The sequence below is a fragment of the Pagrus pagrus genome (genome assembly GCF_965226575.1).
Source record: "Pagrus pagrus genome assembly, chromosome: 4".
In the NCBI taxonomy this organism is placed as follows: Eukaryota; Metazoa; Chordata; class Actinopteri; order Spariformes; family Sparidae; genus Pagrus; species Pagrus pagrus.
In genome coordinates, this window is record NC_140188.1 from 23,053,380 (window position 1) to 23,077,578 (window position 24,199).

Consider the following 24,199-nt stretch of genomic DNA (forward strand, 5'->3'; position numbering starts at 1 on the left):
TCAGGACATTTATATTAACTTGTGATTCGGAGATGACAGGTAAGTTCGTAAAAGCTACAACTGTCAAAACAAGATCAATTGCTTGCAGGCTGCAAAAAGGCTGCTGGTAGTGACTGGGAAGGATCTATTCTATGGATCAGAACTGCAAATGAGGAATATAATGAGATAGCTTTATCTCCCTGGCTCAGCCTGGGTTGAAAGTATGCGTGTGTGCCCGTGTGTTTGCCACTCAGACTATGTGATCAGAGCACAAACACGTTGGTAGCGGGGAGGTGGGTGGCACTACAACATCAATGTTAGCAGCAGGGGAGGTAATCAAAACGTTGGGTGCAATGTTTCGCTCATTCATTTGAGGAGGTGTTAACTCTGGAGTGGACACTGCAATCTGATTACACAATATCGGTGTGGGAGTTGAAAAGGCCAGGGCTCGCATTTCCTTCCCTAAACTGAGGCGTCCGCTTTGAACAGGGGCTTGACATTTCCTTGCTAACTCGGCGCAACTCTTTTGATTTGTCTGTTTTCTTTTGTGATAAAAGAGAGCATGAAACGGCTAGAGAGCGACTTGAACGGAGGAAGAATATGTCTGGTGCGGTCACTAGTGGCCACATTTTCCTTTGGGAGAAATCCATGGTGAGGGGAAGCCGTGATATGTTTAAACTGCCAACCAGAGTCAGTTCTTGTTTTTAATATTTTAACAACTGTGATAAATTAAATATACCAAGCTCAGCTTTAGCTACACACTTCTTAAAAACACTCGAGATTAAGGGTGTTGTGCTAAAGGAGATTTTAAATATTTAACCCGATACTTTGTGTCTTTTAGTTATTTCACACAGTCCGGTCATACTGCAATGTGTCCACACATAAGGAGAACAAAGTAATCAGATACAATTTGGTTAGAGAGAGTGACTTTAATGTTATTAAGTGGCTTATTATCGTCAGTGCTAGCCTATAGCAACATTAGGGTAATCTTCCTGCTGTTTTATCTCAGCTGTGCTACATTACGTTAACAGCAGCAGGTCAGATTGGGGCCGCAACACAAATAATTTCAACTTCATCTCTAATTGGTCAGCCGAGGTATAGCTATCACGTTTACTTCTGCAGAACACACACTTTTCTGCCCTGAATGCTCTGACAGCCTCGCTGCATTTGCCTGTTTTGGCTCAATACATCTTTACAACAGGGACCAGAATGCATTTTCTCCCTGTCTCTTTTCCTGCACGCAGTGTGAGCCATACTGCCCTCACTTCACACTGTGAAATACATTTACAGTAATAACTCCGGACAGATGGCACAGGCCAAAAACAGCCGCCGGTTTTGTCTCCAGCCAGAATCAGTGCTTTACCTGATTTTACAACTTTATAGAGGTGCTGAAAGCATGATTTCAGGCAGTATTTGCAAACAGTCTTGAGTCATTGCGGTACGGTCACATTAACAGAAAACATCGACATAAAATATCTGGATCTGCCTCAGAAAGCGAGCATCTTGCTTGCATTATGTATACAACTGTGTATTTTAAGTAGGAACACACAAAAAAAAATTAAAAAACTTCTGTTCTTGCGGGGAACATTCTTCAGGAATTGGATCTTTGAAGGGAAGCAACTCGTGTATAATGAGGATCGGATTGGTTGGCAATGCATTATAAAGAAAGCTACTGGCAATTTCATGATGCTACCCACAAGAGCATGAAAAGTGCTCTGAAGAATGCAGACGAACACAAGCGAGAGAAATCCTTGACAATATTTATGTCGAAAATTCTCTTTCTTTATTAGCATGAGTTGAAACTACATCTGCGGTGTGAATCCCTCATTATTTGATCAGGTACGGATAAAGTTGAAACCTACTGATTATTATCAGTGGGCGCTGACCTCTAATGTGCTGCCTGTTTATTTATAGACTTCCTTTCCACTTCATTGGAGGTACCAAGGATGGTTTCTCAACCATTATGTCCTCCCTGGACAGACAGAGGACACCTTGGAGCTGTTGACCTCCAAAGCTGTTGTGCTCCAAAAATCCCGTAATCCTCTGTGAACACGCCTAAACTTCTGAATGAACTTCCCTGATAGAAAACTTTTAGCTGTTTAAACATGGTGAGGAAATATATAAATATATATATATATATATATATATATATATATATATATATATATATGACAGGTACAAATAAAGAGAAAAAGTCAGTTCAAAGTCTTGCAGAAAGCCTTGCGGATCATATCTCGCTATGCGCGAATTTAGCTGGTCAGATGAAGTGCGCTGCATCTTAAATGCAGTTTTCTCCTTCATTAATTTGCACTTTTCTTTCTTATACGGTGTTATTGCCAGTTTAGAGCAGGCTGGAATGCTAATTAACTAGGCACATAAAGGCTGTCTAGAAAGAGAAACAGCAGGGGAAAAAAAAAGATCTATAACAACCCAGCGCTCTGTGGGATATTGTGGGATTCTCAGGCCCTCCCTCTCCCTTACTGTGGTAATGGGCTTTCTCTCCCTAGGCTGCCCAGTACTGTGCGTGTGTCATTATACATACTGCCTTGCCCAAAGACACACACACACACACACACACACACACACACACACACACACAACCACAAACGGCTGCACAGATCTACTCGTACTCGTGGATACAATAATTAATATGTATTGCGTGAATATATGGTCCTTAAGTATACACAAGCTAAATCCTTCCAAGCATGTCAGATAACTTCTTGCCGGAGTCTGGAAAAAGCCATGCATATATATTGTGTGCCATGTATAAATAATCACACGCATGGACGTGCACCCGCCCGGTCATACATGTGACCACTTGATGGCCACATATGAAATGCTAAGGAGCCTTTCCATCCTGAAAATGTTTGACTAGAGTAAGCAATATGTATCCATTAGCGACTTAAACACAAACTGCCTCCCCTGCTAGCTGTTTGATTATAATTAAATTACATTCTTCCCCGGGGAAAGCAGGAATCCTCATGTCTATGTGGTGTGCCACAGTGGGAGCCGGTGACACACAACGGCGAAGAAGAGAGAGATACAGAGGGAATGACAAATTATAAACACATGTAATTTAAATGACGGCATTAAGGAATCTGGGGGGATAACTGCAGGGAAAACAAACAGAAAGAGCAACAATCAAATGTGCAGCAGACACCGTCGCGTCGTGACACATGCAAAGCGCCGCCTGATATTTACTGTATCACGGTCGTCCCCACCCAAAAGCCTGCCCCAGCCGCCGCGTTAGTTATTCACTGTCGGATTCGATTGAGTCCTGCTGACTGTCGGTGATGTCGGACGTATAGGCCGAGGAGAGGTAAGGAGCGCTCGCATTCATCAGCAGTTACAGACAGTGGCACAGGACAATCAATGAGCCTCGGGAGAGAGCCACACGCGCGCCCGCCACCACTCCAACCGCAGTGTTTGCACTTTCACAAGTTTGACAATCTGATTCGCCTCAAGGATCGGGTAAGAAATGACTCAGGGTTCCTCATGTGGTTTGGGGGGGGAAAAAAGCAGATGAATTTCAATTATTCAGAAGGGTAAAAAGGAAAGGAGGCTTTTTGAATGTCAAATACCAATTCGTGCAGGGAGGGCACGACGATGCCAAAGAAGAGAAGACGAATATACACATATAAAAAAGACGAGAAGACATCCAGGCCTTGCGTGAATGAAGTCTGCGGAGACTAAATAAACATGCCATTTCAGCTTTGTTGTATGTTTCCCAGTGTGCTCCAAGTTGTTTATGTGTTGTAATCTTTATTAAAACAATCCATCTCCTCTCTCTCATGGCATCGTTTTGGAAAGCAGCACAATCTCAGTAGTTACAAGAGCAGGAAAGGGATGGATCAAAATAAACTGGTGCGATGAATATTATGTATTCTGTTTACAAGGAAGGCTGGAGAAAGGATGCCAGCATAGGTTGCTGTGAACAGAATGGGAGACAATAGAATTAGTCATGATTTTTCCTTACGCCTCTTTCTGCCTTGATTCCCGCTGAATTCCTGGTTGAGAAGGAGGGGGCTCGCTGCAGTTCATAGAAAGTCACGGTTCTGATCTTGTGCTGGAGGGAATACTGGTATCCCACTCTCTCTGATATGCAAAGCTCGTGTCGGGTTTTGAAAAGAAAATCTTTACACACACTGTTTGCTACTTGATGTATCTTCATCCCCAAATCAGCACCAGTGTTGCTTACAGGCAAACTCTTTTGTTAGCTTTGGAAATGTGCTCCGATACACTGTCAGCATTAACTCCACATCATCTCGCCAGCCTCTTAAAAACCCTCTCTTGTTTTTCTTCGTTTTTTTTTTGTTTTTTTTCTCATATTTGGCCCCGGTTCCTTCAGATGGACAGGGGGAAAATAAGAGACATGTAAATTCCACAACTCTGCCACGCCGAAGCATGCTCCCTGAATATCAAGTACTGATAATGAAGTCATTTGTTTGAGAGTTGCCAGGTCTCCCACCAAGGCTGGTATTCATTAGTCAGTCAGTGCCTCAGAAAAGGCAGCTTCCCTGTGACTCACGCAGAATATAATTAACATTTAAGTACATTTCACCTGTTTATGAAATGTGCGGCCATGTCTTGAAAAGACCAATTCTATATTTATTGCTTCATAGACTTAAAGGCTTCATAATGATGAGAGCTGATGAAACGGGTCTGTTATATCACATTACCTTTGGGGGGGAGAATTAATTTGCATGGGCATGCTATGTGCCACATCCTTATGCAGTCTGAGTGTGTGAGTGTATGTCAGGGCTTGTGTTTTGTTTCAATACCTGCCAGGTAAAATTAGCTGCGTCTCCAAGAAACTGCTACACTGAAAAGAAGACTACAGGAGAGAAATAAGGCTGCATATTCTGTTGGAAGTTTCACAGACGGAAGGCTTTTGTAAACCACAGAGGAAGCAGAATACTGACTCCTGTGACAAATTGCTTTCTCCTTGCCGCCGTTGACCCCAGACATCAAGATTCACACTTGTATGTGGATGCATTTGACAACTTTTGTGGGTGTGCATCTGTGAGCCTTTTTTGTGTGAAAAACATACAGTATTAGTGATATAGCTCACCGTTGACCGTGAGAGAAACCTCCTTCTCGCCTGCTCCTACACGCGGGACCACGGCACGGCAGACGTATTTGCCAGCATCCTCCTGCCTCACTGACTTCAGCGTCAGGAGGTTCTCGTTGCTGAGAACCTGCGGCGACAGAGTCAAAGATCATCAAATGCAATGACAGCAAATGCACCTTCGCGTCTGACATAGCAACAAGGCAGTGCGATGGGGGAAAAAAGGAAAGGCAGCACATTGAACATTTAATACCTTAAAGGGCACCTCTCCTCAATTATTAAAATCCAATTTAGGGTTTGAGCTCAGTGGAGTAAAGGAGTTGGCTTCGGCCTTTGATGTTGACAAAAGAGAAGGTGGAATGAGTCAGAATTTTGGATCAAATCAACAGATCTCATGTGAGCGCGGGTCACATAGAGGCTGGGACCTTAATGGCCTCAGAATCTCAGGTTTAATAGACTTTTAGGAAAGTCTAGAATGCAGGCTTTATTGGAGAAAAGCAGCTTTTGTAAGCCACCGCCGCAGTATGTGACTGTTTATTAAACAGGTAGCAGTGCAGATCAATACACTCACCACCCCAGATCCCCTCTTCATCCACACTATGGTAAGAGAGGGATTTCCTGTCCAGGCGCAGTTGAACACAGCGTCAGATCCAAGGTCCACCTGCAAGGACTGAGGCTCGGCAGCCATGCGGGGACCAACTGTTGAAATAAACATCATTAACTGTTAATGATTCATCCATAATCAGGCATCAGCTGTGGTGGTTTGTGGAGCTCGATGTCAAAATATGCAGTAAAAGTAAAAATCCATAACGGTATCACGTTGCTGGCACCAATGAAAGGCGTGCAGTATTGCTGAAGGAGCCACTCACAGTAGACGTCGACGTTGCGGCTGATGTTGGTGCTGCCAAGAGGGTTGGTGACCTCGCAGGAAACGGGCTCGGTAAAGAAGGAGTGGTCCACAATAACCTCGTATGTGTCTCCAGAGACCTCCTTGATTATACTTCCTCCTTTGGCCCACCTGGTGAGAGGATTAGAAGGCGCAGGAAGGAGAAGACGGTGAGAAATGCAAAACTGAAGGAAAAGGGGAAAAGGCATTAAGACAGGTTTTCACACCTCCTTATGTCAATAGCATTCTTTTGTGTGAATAAATCATAATTCTGGGGGCAGGTTTTTCTGTGCTGGCTTCAGCATATTTTTGTGGCAGCCCTCCATGCTGTGACAAGCTCCCTGGCGACTCGGAGCAGACAGCACGTTCCTCATTACGGCAGGCAGAGAGTGCGGCACAGAGTGCCAGCTAAGAAAAACAAATCACAGAATGATAAATGGGTTGCTCCCCCACCTATGAAGACGTTCCTTGACACGTACTGTATTGCAGGCAACAGCTGATGTTAATAAATTGACACGGGATCACATAAAGAACATCTGTTTGTGTTTGTGAGTGATAGCTTCTGTGACAGGGATTCAGACACTCCCCACATATTTAGGTGAGACTTTTAGGATGTCAAAAGCGACGGTGCACCGCTCTGCGTGGTGCGGATGGCTCTCTGCTGCTACAACAGACGAGGCCCATTTATAAAAGCGAAGCGAAAGCATCTGCGGATGTCTCAGGTCTCTTTGGGAAGTTTAGACGGTGCTGTGGGACATGCAATGCATCATGCATCTAAACGCTGCCATCCTCCACAATAGAGATGTGGCAGCATGCTGATGTGGCAAATGAAAACAATGACGACGGCGCCGGCGCCTGTCTCCGTTTTATATTCCTGCCAGTACTGAGAGCAGTTTTCACGGGATAGGGACCCCATTTGTTTTCCATGACTAAGCTGGCCCCATGCTTGACTGAAATGCTATCATTTAAATGAGAACAGATTACCTCATTCAATCAGTAAGTGAAGTGAAGCAGAATTCTAATTGGGCTTCATGGGATTTTTCGGTGCTTTTTCTCCAGCAGTAGATCTTTTCGAGTTGTGTTCTTGTGTGACAAGGATACAGCTAAGGGCCCTGCAACACCTGTGTTTCCAAAAATGTTGAAAATAGGGCAGACGGGTGTTTTTGGCCTGTCTGATCTGGTAGTAGAAGTACTTATACAGTATCTGTGTGTGTCAGCAAGTATGAACAGATACATAGATAGCCTCAAGATAGAATATTTATCTATAGTTTAAATCTCACTCTTTCAGTAGCAGGATATCATATCCCCCAAGTATTAGCATAGGAAGTCATATGTCTGCTACACATGGGAAGATGAAAAGCATGTGAAAACCATTATGCTAATATCAATATGAATATCATTATGAATGTTTCCGCTGCTGTTTGCATGAAGATGATGATAAAGGTGATGATGATGATGACGGTGTTATTAATTACGCTGGTGATGGCTGTTGAAAACAATAATGACTATGATTAAGGCGATGACAACACTGGTAACGACGATGATGACGGCGATGACAATAATGAAGATGATGATGATCATCATGGTATGAATTACAGCAGTGATGAGTTGGTGCTGGAAACAACACTTGACAAAACCATTTCTCAGTAAGGTTCATTTCGTAACTGTTGCGGAGCTTTCTGTCATGTAACATGAGCTTCATCAGCAGACGGAGTTATCCCACTTGTCAAAGAAAAGTAGAAGTTCCAATTTTCATTATTTTTCGGAGCACTTTGGAGACTCAAAGTTCATTCTTGCTCTCGAAAACCGCAGCAGACAAAAGAACCTTTCATGATGGTCCATTTTGTGGCTGTCGTGGAGTTTTAGGTCACATCACAAGTAGTAAATAGTCCTCAGAAAAAATGGACGATTGGGCCAGCACACCCTCACACCTAAATGATCAAATAGATTGATTGTCAGTGATTTCTAAAACGACATCTGTCACCACTACCAGTCGCCAACTGTTGTAGCGCACCAGTGACAGGCGTACTGGACCTTTTGTTGCACAATCGCAGTTTGGCTAGGTTTAGGAAAAGATTGTGGTTTGGGTTCAAATAACTACATAACTTATGTAACTTAACTTTTGTACGTAAGCACATTACATACCTGACTTATGTTATGTGATGTCAGTTTACTATGTTACTATTTGCTGTTGACTTTTGGTTTCCATTCATCCTACATGGACCCATTTGCTCTTTATACTTCGTCACCTGACTTCCTCCTTTACTGCCATAATTTTAAAAACATCCACGAGAGTTTGCAATAAATGCAAATATGGGTTGTTATAAGCTGCTTGCATTGTCGATCAATATGGTTGGATTATTGATGACAGGCTAACTGTGCAAACCGCATCTGATGAAGATCATATACTGATGATGGTTCTGACAGTTTTGACCGTCACTAAGACAACAAAAATCATGCATATGTACATATAGCAATCAGTATCTGCCAGATTCCACCTACGCTTCAGCAGCTCATACTGTAGGAGTCGTAACGGGCTGAGCGCAGATGTTTGGGCAGCCGGCTGCTCCCGAGTGGAGGTTGCGGCTGCCAGATTTGGGAGCCCTTGACAGTGTTAGAGCGAGCGGAGACAGAATGCCGTCGTCCTCAGGGAGCATGGGAGCTCTGTTGGGGTGTTGGGCCTTGTCCAAGACTCATGTCTAAACATAGCTGGCCCAGGGTAACACAAACACCTGCATTCCCTTTGGGAGGTTAGAAGGGCCAGCGCAAGCTTACTCAATAGCTGACTCACTTTACACTGCTGTATCCTATTCAGGGATTTGATTCAGCCAAAGGGTGTGAATCCCGTACGCTAGACTGTGTGTGTGTGTGTGTGTGTGTGTGTGTGTGTGTGTGTGTGTGTGTGTGTGTGTGTGTGTGTGTGTGTGTGTGTGTGTGTGTGTGTGTGTGTGTGTGTGTGTGTGTGTGTGTCTACGTGTGCGTGTGTGTGTGTTTTTGCGCGCGCACGGGTCTGTAAGCTAACACTGTTATACAGATAAACAGGTCTGCCGTTAATGGAAGCCAAGGATGAAGGAGACGTGGAAGGGGGGGAGAGTTTTGTATTCACTGAATGTGATTAAGGCAATAAAACAGTAACAATTAAATTAGGCAGGTATCTGTGCCATCAGCATCGAGACCCACAGTAAATCAGGCCCCACAGTTATTATCAGCATGGTTAAGCACAGCGCAGTGCAGTTCCATTCTGCTTTACATGCATATTGTAAGTGATGACTGTTGAATTCTCAGTGGAATATAAAATAAATATGCAGGTTTTAGTAATGGCATGCTGTGATTTCGACATGCGCATACATTACCGAGCTAATTTATGTTCTGCCAAGGAATTGAAGTAAACAGATATGTACTTATATGTGTGTGCTATCTATTTGAAAACAAAGACAAGTGTCATGTAGGGTATGGCAGTTAACCTGGAAAAAAAAAGAAAAGGTGGGTATAACCTTGAAAATATACAACTTAATAATTCGCTTTTCTGTGGTATTCAGGGGATTCTTTTTATTTTATTTTTACTTCTTTGATATTACATTTTTCTGAACTTTTCAGGGTTATTTGAAAGTTTGAGGTTGTTAAATACTTTTATGTGTACTCTTAACTTTTCAAGGTAATTTCCAACCTGTCAGGGTCTCATTGATTTGTTTGCAGGAACGGTGCACATTAATCTACAATTTTGCAATTATGCTGTCAATTACTGGAACCAATTACATTTCAGGTGTTGCGCCCCGGCACTTATGTTCTTTTAAATAAAGCAAACACACTAAAAGGAGGTTTTACTCCACTATACTTTGTTCTTTCACACATTTTTGGTATGTGTGGCAGCAGCTGATGGAGGCATAACGATGTGGCAAGGGAATAGTAGTCTTGTCCAAAAACAGACAATGGCGTGTATCAATTAGCTACCTCCACGGTTTGCAAGGAAAGAAGAGATGGTGATTATAGTGTCAGTCAAAAGCAAACAAACAATCCGGCTGTAGCAACAACACTGAGAGTTTGAGTGTGGGGAGGATTGGGATGTAATTTGCTGCAGTTCCATGCAGAAGGAGGGGGTTTTGTTGTCGCTCTGTGCACGGTTGTATGTGCAGACGAGGGACCTGATTTGCTTTGTTTGTTATTCTTTCTCTTCTCTCTCTCGTGGGTTCTTGTTTGGATCTGAGGAAACCCTCTGTGTCTTCATCAGAGGGTGGTTGAGTGATTGTGATGTATGCCAGTTCGCCCTCCTACCATTATAAACAGTAATGAAGATGTTCCGACCCACTCGTCTTTCCCTCTCAGAGACTGTTGATCCCCTGAGTGCAAACTGCAACACATGCCCATTACTCTTACTTCATTCACACTTTCAGCACCACTTTTATCTTCCCTTCCAACCCCCGCCTTCACACCTCTAGTCCTCGCCGATCCCCTGACTTCCTGCCTCTGTACTCTCTCCTTGAGCCGTGCTCTGGCAAAGGTTCAGGTATCTGTAGAGATATATCTTATTTCCATTTTCACGTTTAAAGTCAGATTTATTGAACCAGTGTGGCAATCATCAGGGGTTACAGGCAGCAGAAAGCACCATGCTTTCGACTAGTGCCCCTAATATCTTGGGTCTGTGTCTCAAGTGTCCATTGAGTTGGAGGATGGCAAAGTGGCGCAGTGCACATTGGGAATGGATGGCTCTCTTGAGGATAGAAAAGAGGCCATCCGTCTAAGGACTACTCTGTCCTTGTGCCGTATCTGATCTGGGGTAGACGGAGTGTATTAGCACTGAAAAATGGCCCCACACTGCTTGACCAGCTTCCTGCTCTCCTCTGTGATATTGCTCTCTAGAGGGGGAATTTGTGGGGGGCTGTCCCTAGTCGAAGTCTCTCAGGCAAGCATTATGAGGCCTAAAAGTGCGCTGTCTACCATGTCCTGAGCTCCAACGGTGCACGGGAGTCCTGAAGCGCTTGTATAAATTGCAGATAAATCTAAATGGGAGACTGTGAAACTGGAGAACTGGTGGAGAGTATAACCTTGAAGTATCAAAAGTTATTAGTCTGCGCGGATATTATTTAATCCTACAGTGGATTGTGTCAATGACAGAGAAGCAGACAAGCGAGAGAGAAGAGAAAAGGGAAGAAATAAATTACATAAAGGGAAAGTTCAACCTCCAACCTTTTTTCATTCTGTAGTTTGTCAAAGTAAAAGAAAAAGTCATCGCAACAGGCATTGCATCTCAGCTCTTGATACCCCGGGGAGAGGTCTGATTCTCGCATTGATCCAGTCTCATAACAATAGAGGTGAAATCCCTTTGCAGGTGCAATAGACGTCCTGTCTATGCTCTGCACCTACACAATCAAATAGAAACCTTGTTTTCCACAATATCGCTGCCCTCCCTCCTCCTTTTCTTTTTCAAAAGGGCAGAATCCATCAAAAAGGCAACATCTCTGTTTTGCCACCTGTGAGTGTGTTGTACATCCATTTCATTTCCCAGTACCATTACAAGATTCAGAGCCGGCCAATTCCCTTTGCTATCGATTTCATTCCATTTATTTTTTCGCCGGGTTTTTAAAACCTCCCACACAGAAAAAGCATCTCTTGACAAATCACTTCAGAATTTCACTTCTAGATGACCGCGCTAGATTTTATGAGGATAATTACTGTTCATTTTGTTGTTTCATCACAAATACAGGTGTCGTGAGATAAAATACGAACGCGATTCTAACAAGATTGCAACTAAGAATGTGCCCATTAATAAAGGACAATGGGAGGAAGGCAGCATTAGATATTGCTGAAGAAAAGAAATACTTTACACTTATTTCTGTTTTTGGTCAAACTTGACTCAATAAGTGCCAGGTTGTTTCATTTACAACCGTGTTTTCAGTGGGGTTGTGAAGTTAAATTATAAAGGAAGCAGGAAATGGGGCTGCTTTGTGTACTTGAATTCAGCCTTGTTAAATCATTTTTACTTTAATTATTTGAATACAAGCCAATTTTCAAGGACTCTTGTACATATTGGATGATTCTGCAGTGAACAATTTATGTGTAGTGCCAATATTGTGCCAATGCAGGTAGCAGTGTACTGCGGCAAAGTGGAGAGTTGGGGTGTGCAGGTTGGGGTGGTGGATGGGTGTGCAGCGTGTCTGACTTTTATTCAGGATAACGCAGAGTTTGGCATAAACACATCTTTTCCTAACCTTGATCACACTGTACAGTAGGTGTTGGGCACAGATAATGTGCATAGAAATATTTCTTGAAATGTTAGCATTTGAAGATTAAAAAGTAAAATTGCAGAGGAAAAACTTCTGATATTGAATATCAGCAGTCTGTGTGGCGATAAGGTTGCTGAATACGTGTAAGATCTGGAGGGTTAGCTGCAGGATAAAACAGACAGCCATCTAAAGAAGTATCGACGCACTATATGAAAGGTGCAAAGGTGTTCTGATTGTGCAACAGCTTCAGAAACCATTGAAATCCTCTGTTATGTTCCATATCTTTTGCCACGTCAATTTTAAGTTAAAGTGAACTAAAGATACTTTTTTCCAAAAACCTCTACATGACATCTCAACTGAAAAACATGCTCTCTAAACTGTTAGAAATGCATACAGCAAAAACAAAATAAATACTGCAGGGGGGTCACACATGTTATGCGAGAGTAAAGAGTCATCTTTAAGTTGACTCTTTTGCCACATGTTTTTTAATCTTCCTCTGAGTGAGTCTTGGCCTCTTGGTCTTGTGTCTTCTTGGCCACTTATTGAGTTTAGTTAACTGACTTATGAGGACTTTGTTTTCATCCCTCCTCAAAATGTTCTCTTCTAAAATCTAATTTTTAGAATATCTGATTCATAAAAAAAATAAATTAAATAACCAAACAACATAATAAATGCATGGGCTTAAACACAAACTTACAGTATGCACTGTAGACCACATCGACCACTACTGCACAACACACACACATAAAAGCACCAGCAGAGCCCCTGGGGGGAAACCTGCCTTTCTTCTATATAGTGTGGAGCACAACCTAATCTCATAATCTTGACAGCTTCATCAGATGTCATGCACATTATGTTTCCATCTTTCCTCCAACACACTGTTGGACATTTAATGTTCAAGGGAGATGATATGACCACGAAGCAAACAGCCATGCAACAAAACACTGTATTGCTCTGCTGCAACCCAGTGGAACATGACAAGGTTTCCCAAATGATTTTTCTGAAGTGTATTTTCATTAAATGTTTCAGCATGATGGTGTTCCATTGTTTTTTCTGTTCTCCATTTCAAAATGTGTTGTGGGCAGATAAAATGTCATCATGGCATCATATAAAGGTGTCTGGTAATGATTAATGCTATCAATAGTGAAGTGTTAAATTGACCTAATGTGTAAATATATCATCCACAAGCATTAGTGATTACAGACAACCTCATTTAAAGTTAAGTGTAGCAGCTTTTCTTTCCAGTCTGCGTTGCACGATGGTCCACGTTTCATGCACTCACGGCGAGCACTCTAGCAACACTTCTTCTTGCGATCTCACCTGTAGAGCGTGACAGGAGGGTTGGCCTTTGCAGAGCAGTGGAATTTCACAAGGTTGCCCTCCAGAACAGGCTGAGGCTCCACTGAGAGATTGACAAGTGGGAGATCTAAAAAAAAAAAAAAAACATACAGACAAAAAGACAACCAATTACAGGGCTGGCAACCTCATCAAACATCCTGTTGTGAACTGTGAGCCTGAGACAAACACTATATTGTTGACATTTACTGCGGCTGAATAAGGCTCAGAAAAAAGAAAAAATATATATGGCAGAATTTTTCTGCAGAAAAGACAAAAACAGAAAACACGCAACCTCAAAAGAAAACAGCCAAACACACCTACATGCAAAATAAAGTCTCTGTTTTATTCAGGGGATCTACATTTTCCAACTGTTTTTCCTTGTGACCCAAAACTGGAGGCCTTTTTATGTAGCTGTACCACACATATAGTACTTCAGGTAAACACGTCTCGCTTAAAACCACCAGATAAAAAAGCCTTTTTTATTCAGATTATATTACAATACACCGGCGGAACCGTTGTGACAACTCATCACAGTTTGTGGCAGCATTTTCTCCCCAATAACAGGCAATTACTCCTGAATAATTTGTTATCTCCCGACCACCTACCCAGGGTTTAGGCCCAGTTGTTGAATAACACTCTAGTGTATTTCACAGGTGTGGGAGAGTACATGCTATTTTTACTCTTATATATTCATTAACAATGGTATAGTACGTATTAACAAATCAAAGGAAAACTTGACTTGATAATGAGTTTCAGTAAATAGCAATTTGAAAACAGTGAATGGTCCATAGCTCAAACCACTGCAATTAAAACAATGAGCAACCTCAGTGATACAGTACAATTAAAACAGTTCTTAGAATAACAAGCATAGAGATTATGCAAATTTAATAAACAACTTAATTTATCCTAATTGACAAAGGTGGGATCCTTTTTGAAGATACGTGTTAATTTCCATATCAATCCCGTCCCATGTGAAACAAACAGCTATTTACCACGCAGACTCGGAGAATGAATTTCAAGTAGGTGAAGCTACAGGATTTGTTGGGGGCTGCATTGGCATATTTTGTTGAGTGTTTCCAATGCAACAAGGGGAAAAAATGATCAAACTGACCTTGCTGACCAGTAGTAACTGTAATTTTAATGGAAAATCAAGTGGATGGAGAGTTCCCCACTTGTACTATTTATGTGTTCTCATTACGAGTAAGCTTTCAAGGAAACCAAACTCCACCCAACACATTGTCCTTCATGAGAGCAATTTTTTGCAGCCTTGATGCTAGAATTTAAATGTTGGCATGTTCAGGTTACATATGTATGAGCTGATTTTCCGGTCAGGAGGAGGAGGGGATGGTGGTGAACCTTCATCAGGGCGAGATTGGCTGCCAAGCCAGAGACCACTGTTGGAGATGGCATTTCAATTTTATTGAAAATGTATAATTTTTAGCGAGATGTCAGGACATTTTCCATCCGTGCTCATGGGGACGCAACCAGGGTAGACAAAACATGATCTTCTCCTAAACCTAACCAAGTGGTTTTGAGCCTAAACCTACCCAGACCGTAAATACAGCATTTTGAAAATATAGAATTTAAAGGTGCAATATGTAAGAATTTAATTCATACACAAAACATACAAAGGGCAGTATATCACCAGAGTAACCACTAACTGCTGTCAACTGTAGCTGCCATGAGCTAGTTAACTCAGTTAGCTGTGCAGACTGGGAGCTTGGAGCACCATGGAAGTGTTGGTGTTTACACCACTAGCACAGGAGCTTTGGACCAGGATGAGGCTAGCTGGTTAGCATACTACACATGCTTTGCAACAGTACATACACGGCATGGCATCTAATCTAATGTTATTTTTCTGCTGTTGATAATTTTAGTGAGGTTTTTAATGTTTTCAACCCACATTCTTACATATTGCACCTTTAAAATTGTTGCAACATATCCATGGTTTTCAGAGGCGTACATTGCCAATATTTATTCTGGTAATTAGGTTGGTTTTTCCACACGATGGTCTTATATGTGTGTCTCATCTCATATTAAACACACACTCTACAGTATGTACTATCTCATCTCCAACGCTGAATGTAATTTGGGTTTTTCCATTCATATTTGACCCTAACAACATGAAATAGTGCTTAAAAAACCACCTAAAATTAAAAATAGGATGCCACTTCAAGTGACTCAACCTCCACAGTGCCATAGCCGGTTGCTATTTGTGGTTCCAGTGGCGTGCTGGTAAGGCATCATGGGCAGTAGATTAGTCACATGGAGTGAAGAGCTGGTTCTGAGTTTGATGCTAGTGCAGCCATCTGTTTCAAAGGTGCACTCATGCTATCTGCGCTGTGTTCAATAACACTAATGTACTAGCTAGGGACTGTGTGGTGGGGCCTGGAGATCCACACAGAATTAAAGAAGCACACAAACACTGCTGCAGTGAAGCCAAACAACACTGTGTACAGCTATGTCATTCTGTGTGTGTGTGTGTATGTGTTTGTGCGTGTGTGGGCATGAAGTGTGGGGAAACTGCTTTTTACCCTGTGGCTGCGCAGATGCTCTGGGCTGGCTCAGCTGCCACAAAGCCCCAGAGAGGGGGGTGGTCCAGGTGCCATATTCCTCCCAGCTCTCTCTCTCTCTCACACACACATACCATATTCCCCATCAGCAGACTTATTTCCCTCATAGACAGTTGCCCCCCGCACCCCCACCCCCACCGACCACTCTACCACCTTCAAATCCGTGAGCTCCACCTGTGCCAGTTCTCCCCAGGCCAGTAAAGCAAACAACAACATTGTGGACCCTGGAACAATGAAAGGCCCAGCGCACCAGCTAGTGTCTCCAGGTACTGAGAAGACAACTGTGTGTTTGCAAGAGTGCACATGTTTGGGGGGGCGGGGCGTGGTATTTGTGCATACGAATGGGCATGTGGGTGTGTGTGATTATAAAACGGGAAAACTATCCACGCCTTGAGCGGCAATGTTAACTGCCCAGTAGGTGTTTTTAGCGTCCCGAGCGGTTAATTGTGTGGACAAAAATGTGGGTAGAGGGAACCTCAGAGGCAAAACGACAGATGTGGCAATGGTGAAGGTGGTGATAAAAATCCAACAAGAAGCTGGAGAGTAAAAAGAAAAGCAGACACAAGAAGAGCGCGTGGGAGATTTGGAAGTCTGTGTCTGAGCTAATAGACACAGAAGCTAATTGTAGAAGCTGATTCACAAGCCTTTCTCACTAAAAGTGTTCCTATAATGTACTTTTCAATCATGCCAACCTTTTTCTCTAGTCTCGCCGCCAAGAGACTTCTAAGGACACAAATGCTCATTACTGTCAACCTGCCGACTAATTAATGTTCTGTTCAAATTGATTGAAGCCTATAAACTGACCCGCCCCTTAAAAAGACCTCAGTCTCTCTCAGCGAGAGGTAATGGCCTGATGACTTTACATCTATTTCGAAGTCAGGCGGCCAGTTTTGTTTTGTAGTTTCAACTCCCCAAAGAACCACAAGCAAAGACAGCCATGGGAGCAAAGGCAACCAAATGTCCTCCAGCAAAGGCCTCGTGTGTGAATCAGGGACTGACACATCTTTAGCCTTTGACCCGTCAGATATGACAGACATCTGCTTAATAACAAAGTTTCCACTTTGATGTATAAATGCATGAGTTGCTGGGCAAATGCATTTGAGGTGTCTTGTGACAGCACATCAATATGCAAGACTGTTAATTCCTCAGATTTGTCAAGAGAGTAGTGGTGAGGAACAGAGGAGGAGGAGGAGGAGGGCTGGATGGATAGAGGGGGATAGTGGGACTGATGAGAGCTCCAGTGAAAACAACAGGATGAATGGGCGGGGTAGCGTTATAGTTGGCCGACAGCTTTTGATCGGTTAGTTCAAAGTGGAGACCAGATGGTGTTTTTGGAACAATCTTCCAACTTCTCTCTGTTTCCTAGAGATAGTGCCAACACAAATTGTTTTTCCCTTTTCTTAAAGCTCAATTTCCAATCTCTCCGGGTCACTGTAGACAGCTGTTCTCCAGTAGGACCAGCCTCCAACTCCAGGAGTGTCGGCTGCCTCTGAAGGATGGGGAAGCTGTTTGTGGGCCGTCCGATTGTGGCTTGTAGCCTTAGCAATATGGCCGCACTCGTCGCGTGGCGGGCTGAGAGGAATACTTGAGGGGAGAACAGACTGGAGGAGAACCTGAGGTCCAGCATATTGATTAAGAGATACAAAAACATTCAACCGCGTAACAGTGAAAAATTTGGTTTGTTTAATCAAGGCAGATGTTCTGCAGTTAATGCAGCTGCTTAAATGAGGTGTGCTGCTTTCCTCGTAGCACCTCTGCAAGTGTCTAAACGTGTGCAGGAGCATCAAAGATTTGTCACTGATTCAATCGATAGTGCTCAAATACTCAGAGCGCTGGAAGTATGATATTTAGAAATGTCTTCAAGCAGCCAAAAATATAAAACCACATGAGATAATTCAGTTTTGCGGCATCATTATAACTTAATCTAATGTACACAAAAATGTGCTTTTTATTGCCCCCGTACTCTCTTTCCCTCTCACTTTCAAATTCCTCCTTCTGTCATCTGCCTTCAGATGAATTTCCCATTATCTGCTTGATTAAGCAGGGAGAGCATGTAGCTGCTACCAAAAACAAATCCTCCCCAATTGCACATCTGCATGTTCTTTATTAATTAGTCTCAACAAATGGCATTCATTTTCCTCCCACATGGCTCAGCTTGTTTGCAATGCAAACACACGGAGAACCTTGGCTTTGCTCGTCCCCAGCGCATTCATTTCAGACTACATGCTTGAAAGAGTGAGTTTCTATGTGGGGCAAAGCTCTGCAGATATCCAGCTGGACTAGAAAATATTTGAGGAATATTTTAAGTTGCGTGATGAATGGGATTCGCGGGACATGAAACTGTGGCATCAGAATCATATTCCATCGCAGTGGTTTTACGTCGGGGGGTAGGGGAGTAGACTGATTTAAGTCCAAAGGGCATAATACAAGTTAAGTCATGCTGCCGGAGAAAACAGCATCAGGGGGTAGCCACCCCTCTGCTATCAAATAATTACAGTCTGCTAATGGACTGGTTTGGACAACTGAAGTCAGCAGTCTATCCAGGGTTCTGAATAACCTCTGTTGGCTCTAAATCCCCCTCATTTTGGCAACATCACCAGGACATACTGTATTTAGATGCTAATTTGTCTAACCCTAGGTCAGATAACTCTATATGAACTTCTGTGGGAATGAAAATGCTGAGGTGGATGTAAATCATGAGCATTAAAGTGATGATAAAAGGAAATACCGTTGTGAAATGCATTGGATTTTAGGCTGGTTTAAGCTGTCGAGCAACGTGCCGGGCTGTGTTCAGATTACTCTCATTTGGTTTGCTATAAGGACGGAGCAGGGACAGAAAGGGCGACTAAGCTTAGAGGTGAGCGGAATACAGAATGTTGAGAAGGGCAGACGGACTGAGAAGATTTTAATTACTTTTGTTGCCATTAATATTATCTCACTAATACGGTCAATGAGAAAACTCTTGGCGAAAAAAAATAAATGAGACTTTTTAATTCTTAACATTGGGACTTACATACAGAGAGACATGAAGTAAGAACGACCAGCATTTATGCAGAGAGTGTAAATGCTCAGTGGACGTGATTCACAGTTTCAGGGGATACACCAGCATTTGGAGAAAGCTGCTTATTTGCTGTAGATGAGAGCATCAATATCAATTTAATCTCTGTGCGTTCAATACACAGCCAGCACGCAGGGTGTCAGAGAAATATTTGCAATGCATTAACCTTGTACTCAATAGCTGTCAACTCATAATCTTCGACTTCTTGTTAGGAAAAGGAAATTAAAATAATAAAAAAAGAAAAAGTCGAAACTCGTACGTCTGACTATCCACAAATGTTTCTTCCCCAAGACTGCTCGCTTTAAATTCATCGCAAAGTGTGATTATTTTTTTTAGAGAGGCTATTGGAGGTCGTTAGGTCACACTTTCCACTTCTGACTTCATACCCCTGCCAAAAAATGAGGAAAAAGTTTTACCCAAAGATCAAAGAGACTTTTAGGCCAGCAAATTCTAATATAACTCGGTCAGATCTCGGAAGGACAGAAGGGGTTGCAGTGTGCAGTCTAGCTTCAGTGACTTACTGTATCCGACCCTCACCAGGGTCCCACTTAGACTAAGAGCAACTGTTCACCGGGGAATGCCATTAATCCCTCCATCTTTGTTAAGGGACTGCGGTGCATTGCTGCACCACTGAAACACACACAAGTCCACGGGACGCAGAGGACTATGGGATGGAATTTATTATGTGCAGTTAACAGGAAAACCAAAAAAGACACTTTTCCTACATCTGTGGAGGAATTAATCCTTGCATTTTAGCATCAATCTATGTATTAATTAGCATTTTTTTCATCTTTTCCTTGAAAACTGAACATAGATTTGCATGAGTCAATTCATTTCATTTTTATTTCACATCACAAATTCAGTCTCTAGCTCTGGGGAGTAGCTCGTCATATGTGGATGACAATGATTAGTTTTTAGCATGTATGCATACAGTATGTAGCTGGTACTGTGTATCTGGGTACAGATGACACGAAAAACACTAATTTAAATCAGAGACTTTAGAAATTCTTCAGGCTTTTGAATTTTCCAGTCTTAATATTCCCTAATGACATTTTGTCCGCACAAGCGACACCAACGATGACTTCATTGGCATGCCTGTCTTGAGTGAAGCACGTAGATGCACAGATGGGAGCACATTATTCACAGAACGTACAGTATGTTGATAGCAACAAACCATGTTATTAGTATGCCACAATTCCTCTCTCCAGTTGCTTTGACGATGCGCTGCTTTGATGGGCATGAATTACGGCCACAACTACCGTATCATCCACGGCTGAAAGCTTGAGATGGTGCCTATTACGGAATATGAGAACATCCGCATTTCTGAGTGATGAGTACCAAAAAGACTTCAAAGCCACAGGGGAAATTTGGTAATGTTTGATGATCTCCAACTTTACAAGGACCGATTCCTGCTAAATGTGTTGTATAACAGCGCTGGCCTGGCTACATATTTCGTCTCCGAGCATTCAACACTGCCAGCAATTATGAAGCCCTATTGTTAAATCCTGACATATGACTGGTTCTTGCTGTAGAATAGAAGGGACACCCAAGTGCTATTGTAAAGAAGAGATGGTCAAGTATTACATTTCTTTCTCAAGCTGACACCGAGCGCCTGAAGGAACCATTGCTTTGATAGGTAGGGTGATGGCTTACACCTCCTCCGAGAAAGGCTCACTAAGAAAGGTGTATTGTGATCAGAAGAAATAGGTATGGTTTCTGTTTCTTCTGCTATAAAAAAGGATATACACATTCTCCTGTCAGGCCTTTTTCTATTGCCTGGCACAGCCTCTGACTCCGTACAATGTCAGGATACTTCTCTGTTTATTATCGTGTTTTAATCATTATTGAGTAAGTGACAAAGAAACGAGAAATGAGTGGTGAGCACAAGTAATGTTAGCCCACATTATGACCAAATTATTTTTGTGAGAGAACAGCTATGACAGTACAAGGTCAAGGTTTTTTTGTTTGTTTTGTGCTGTTATTGTTAACAGGAATAAAGGATTGAAATGAAAATGAAATCTTCCAGCATCATTTCATTAGCCTTTTTGGACTTGGAGTTATCAGGTCAATCAGTGCTATCCAGTTCACCCTCTGCGTTATGTGTTGCCCCATGCAGCTGTAACATTTGCTGAAACTTTGCTGGCCATCTGGGGACAATTTCCTTCGGATACACTTAGAAATGATTGAATTATCCAGACTGTCTGATTTGCTTCAGCCTGGCCCTGAGATCCTTTAAAGACTCAGGGCACAGCTTTGTGTGCTGCCTTGTCTGTGTGACAAAAGCATCTTCCCATCAATAGTTACAAAGCTGTCTGGTCCTTAAAGGGGTGGAGGTCAAGTCTCATCTGCCACTCTTCCCCTTGCCAGTGTCCCATCATTTATTTATCCGCCACCTGCTTTTATTGTTCCGGAAAGACTTGGTGCTACTCTCCAGTCACCTTTTCTGCAACGCACTGTGGATGCATATTTAATTGGTTTCCAGATTTCCAACCTCATAATACCCTATTTTCACAATGCTATCATAGTAATTGGAATTTTATCAGTTGCAAAAGTAGATATTAACATGAGTAATTGCAGGAAACGCAGCTGAATACCTTTGTTTACAAGAAAATACAATAAATGCAACTGTAATTTGAATACAAAAGCATATCTCTACAGCAGATATGTATTTACTGTATGTATTCAGTGTATTGCACGTGTCTGCAGAACACTTCACAGCTCAGTGTTTTTACTCAAAGCGCAGCATCGGCGCACATTTGCACCGAAGCAAATATTTTTGTTTAAAAAACATGTGGTATTTCAGGTGCTGCGGTTGAGCCAGGAGCCTCGTAATCGAATTAGGCAGCATTGAAATTAAGCAAATTGATACCCAACACGAATGAATCAAAGTTCAATTACAGCATGTTTCATTCCAGGAGCAGCTTAATTTGGAAGTGGATCTTAGCAAAAAAAAAACTCCGGAGGCTCTGCTGAACCGTGCTGAACACTTTACCTGTCAAGTCTGAGGGGGAGGGTGTGTGGGGGGGAGTGAGAGGGAGAGCTGGAGGGAGGGAGGTAAACGTGAGGCTAAGCCTTGTGGGAGACAATTTGAATCTCGACAATTAGTCTCTGCTGTCGCTCAGTTTGATCTCACACTGTGAAAAATGTTGTCAGGAGCTTTAATTGTGTAAAGAGCACATTTTGGAATGCTAATTAGAAATCTGCTGCACTCATTTTTCAGGGTTAAATCGTATATTCAGAGGCGAGGATGATGCTATGATGGCGAGCATTTATCACAGACGCATCATTATACATGGTGACAAATCAGTTTACATGTGGGCAGACTTCCCTCTCAGACTGCATGACAATAAAAATGACGAGGACAAACTGCAAGGGTTGCAAACACCAACAACTGTTAATCATTTTCACTCCCGCGCCTGAGTTGGCCTGATCGTGCCGTGCCCGCTCTCGCCATGCTCGCCTCTTGTGGTGTACATAATGAAAAGAATGGAGCCGTCAGTCATATTGGCTCTCTAAATAGCATTTTCTGCTTTATTAGTCATACTTAATGGTGTTGAAGGGGCTGTGAGTGATGCAGAATCCCTTTGTTCAAAGCCCTTCTCTTACTGTGAACGGTTCTTGATCGAAAAAAGATTCCCTGACAATTGAGGCTGAATGTGTTTTACACGCTGGGCTTACTTTGCCTATTTTAGAGGGGAATTGTGCATGCTCTCATCAAAAAGATTGATGGCGTGAGCAAGGAAATAAAAGAGGTGGAGACAGTGTAGTGCCACAGCAGGCAGGTAGTCGGACCAAAAAAAGACAATCCCATTCATTTTGGACGGACAGCTCCTTTGATATTTCATCATAGTGAACAAAAAAAAAAAGTGATGCATCATCAATCTATCCACCCACCTACATGGTATGAAAGCAAAAAGGAAACCAATTATAAATATCCATCAGAGCCTAAAATGAATCCGAGATGTTTACAGAGTGTTAGTCACGTATGCCTGTCTGACAGTTTCACGCCTCTACATGTGAGAAATACCTCAAATACTGAGTAATGCATGTCAAACGCAGACTTTCTCCCCTCCCCATCTGTACTGATCGCAAACCAAGGGACTCCAAAAAGACAGTAACTTAAACAAAAACATCAAGAGTAAGAGAGCATTGTGAGACGCAGACAGAGAGGGAGGAGTGGGAAGCTTACGCTGGATGTCGATCGTGACACTGGTCTCCTTGCCGTTGGGGACCGCCTTGTTGGAGGCCTTACAGATGATCTGCTGACCCGTCTCGATGTTGGAAGGCGATAGGTAGAGCGTGCTCACGGTGCTTTCTCTCCTGCCATCCCGGAGCAAGGTCTGCAAAGAGTGAAGGAAAGTTGAGTAAAAGTGAAAGGTTACAATTCAGGCAGTTGAAATGTTTTGGGTCTCTGAATCCATAGCAAGTGTGGTTGGCTGATCTGATCGGATTGCCAGGCTGGAACCTTGGCGATTGAGTTTTCATAATCAATAAAGAGAATCTCAAACTATTTTGGTTTTGGGCGGTAAACCCTAATACTGTACACCCAAATTTTAGAGTCAAAAACATATTGGATTGTATCTTTAGCAGCTCAGATTCAAGGTTTCAAGAATGTTTAAATGATATCCAAACAGACAAGCTTTGATGGAGAAGGTATAAAACTGTGAGGAAAAATTCATGAATACACACATGTCGTCCCTCAGGGGACCAGAGGCAAACCATCAGAACACCCCAGCCTGTAGTTTTACTGCAAAGCTGACTGAAATGAAAAAATAAAAAAATGTAGCAATATGTTTTTTGAGCCTCTTTTTGTGTGTCTGGAGAGCTGCGCTCTAGTGCATGGCTTGTCATACTCCACAAAGGAAATCAATCTTCTTTTCAGCGCTCATCCTCTGAGCCCTACATTGTGGAAGCCATCTGGAATCGGTTGGTAGCGCTCAGTAGCTCTCACTCTCCCTAAAACGCTCAGGGGAGGGCTCCAGGAGTCTATGTTAACCAATGCGGCCCAGAACAAAGTCACTGACTAGAACAAATTGCGTGGGCAACAGGGCACAGTGTGGTCAACCACAAAGTCAA

General features: G+C 42.7%; 1 protein-coding gene across 11 annotated transcripts in view; it reads right to left on the reverse strand.

Annotated features, from left to right (window-relative positions):
- kirrel3b (kirre like nephrin family adhesion molecule 3b) overlaps positions 1-24,199 on the reverse strand; it is a 161,829-nt gene that overhangs the window by 14,838 nt on the left and 122,792 nt on the right. For all 11 annotated transcript variants that reach the window (XM_084351627.1, XM_084351633.1, XM_084351632.1 and 8 more), the window contains exons 5-9: positions 23,313-23,463; positions 13,475-13,580; positions 5,917-6,065; positions 5,619-5,746; positions 5,051-5,177 (exon numbers count right to left, since the gene is read on the reverse strand). In XM_084351627.1, the coding sequence (XP_084207753.1) occupies positions 5,051-5,177; positions 5,619-5,746; positions 5,917-6,065; positions 13,475-13,580; positions 23,313-23,463 (661 nt within the window). The remainder of the gene's footprint in view (positions 1-5,050; positions 5,178-5,618; positions 5,747-5,916; positions 6,066-13,474; positions 13,581-23,312; positions 23,464-24,199) is intronic.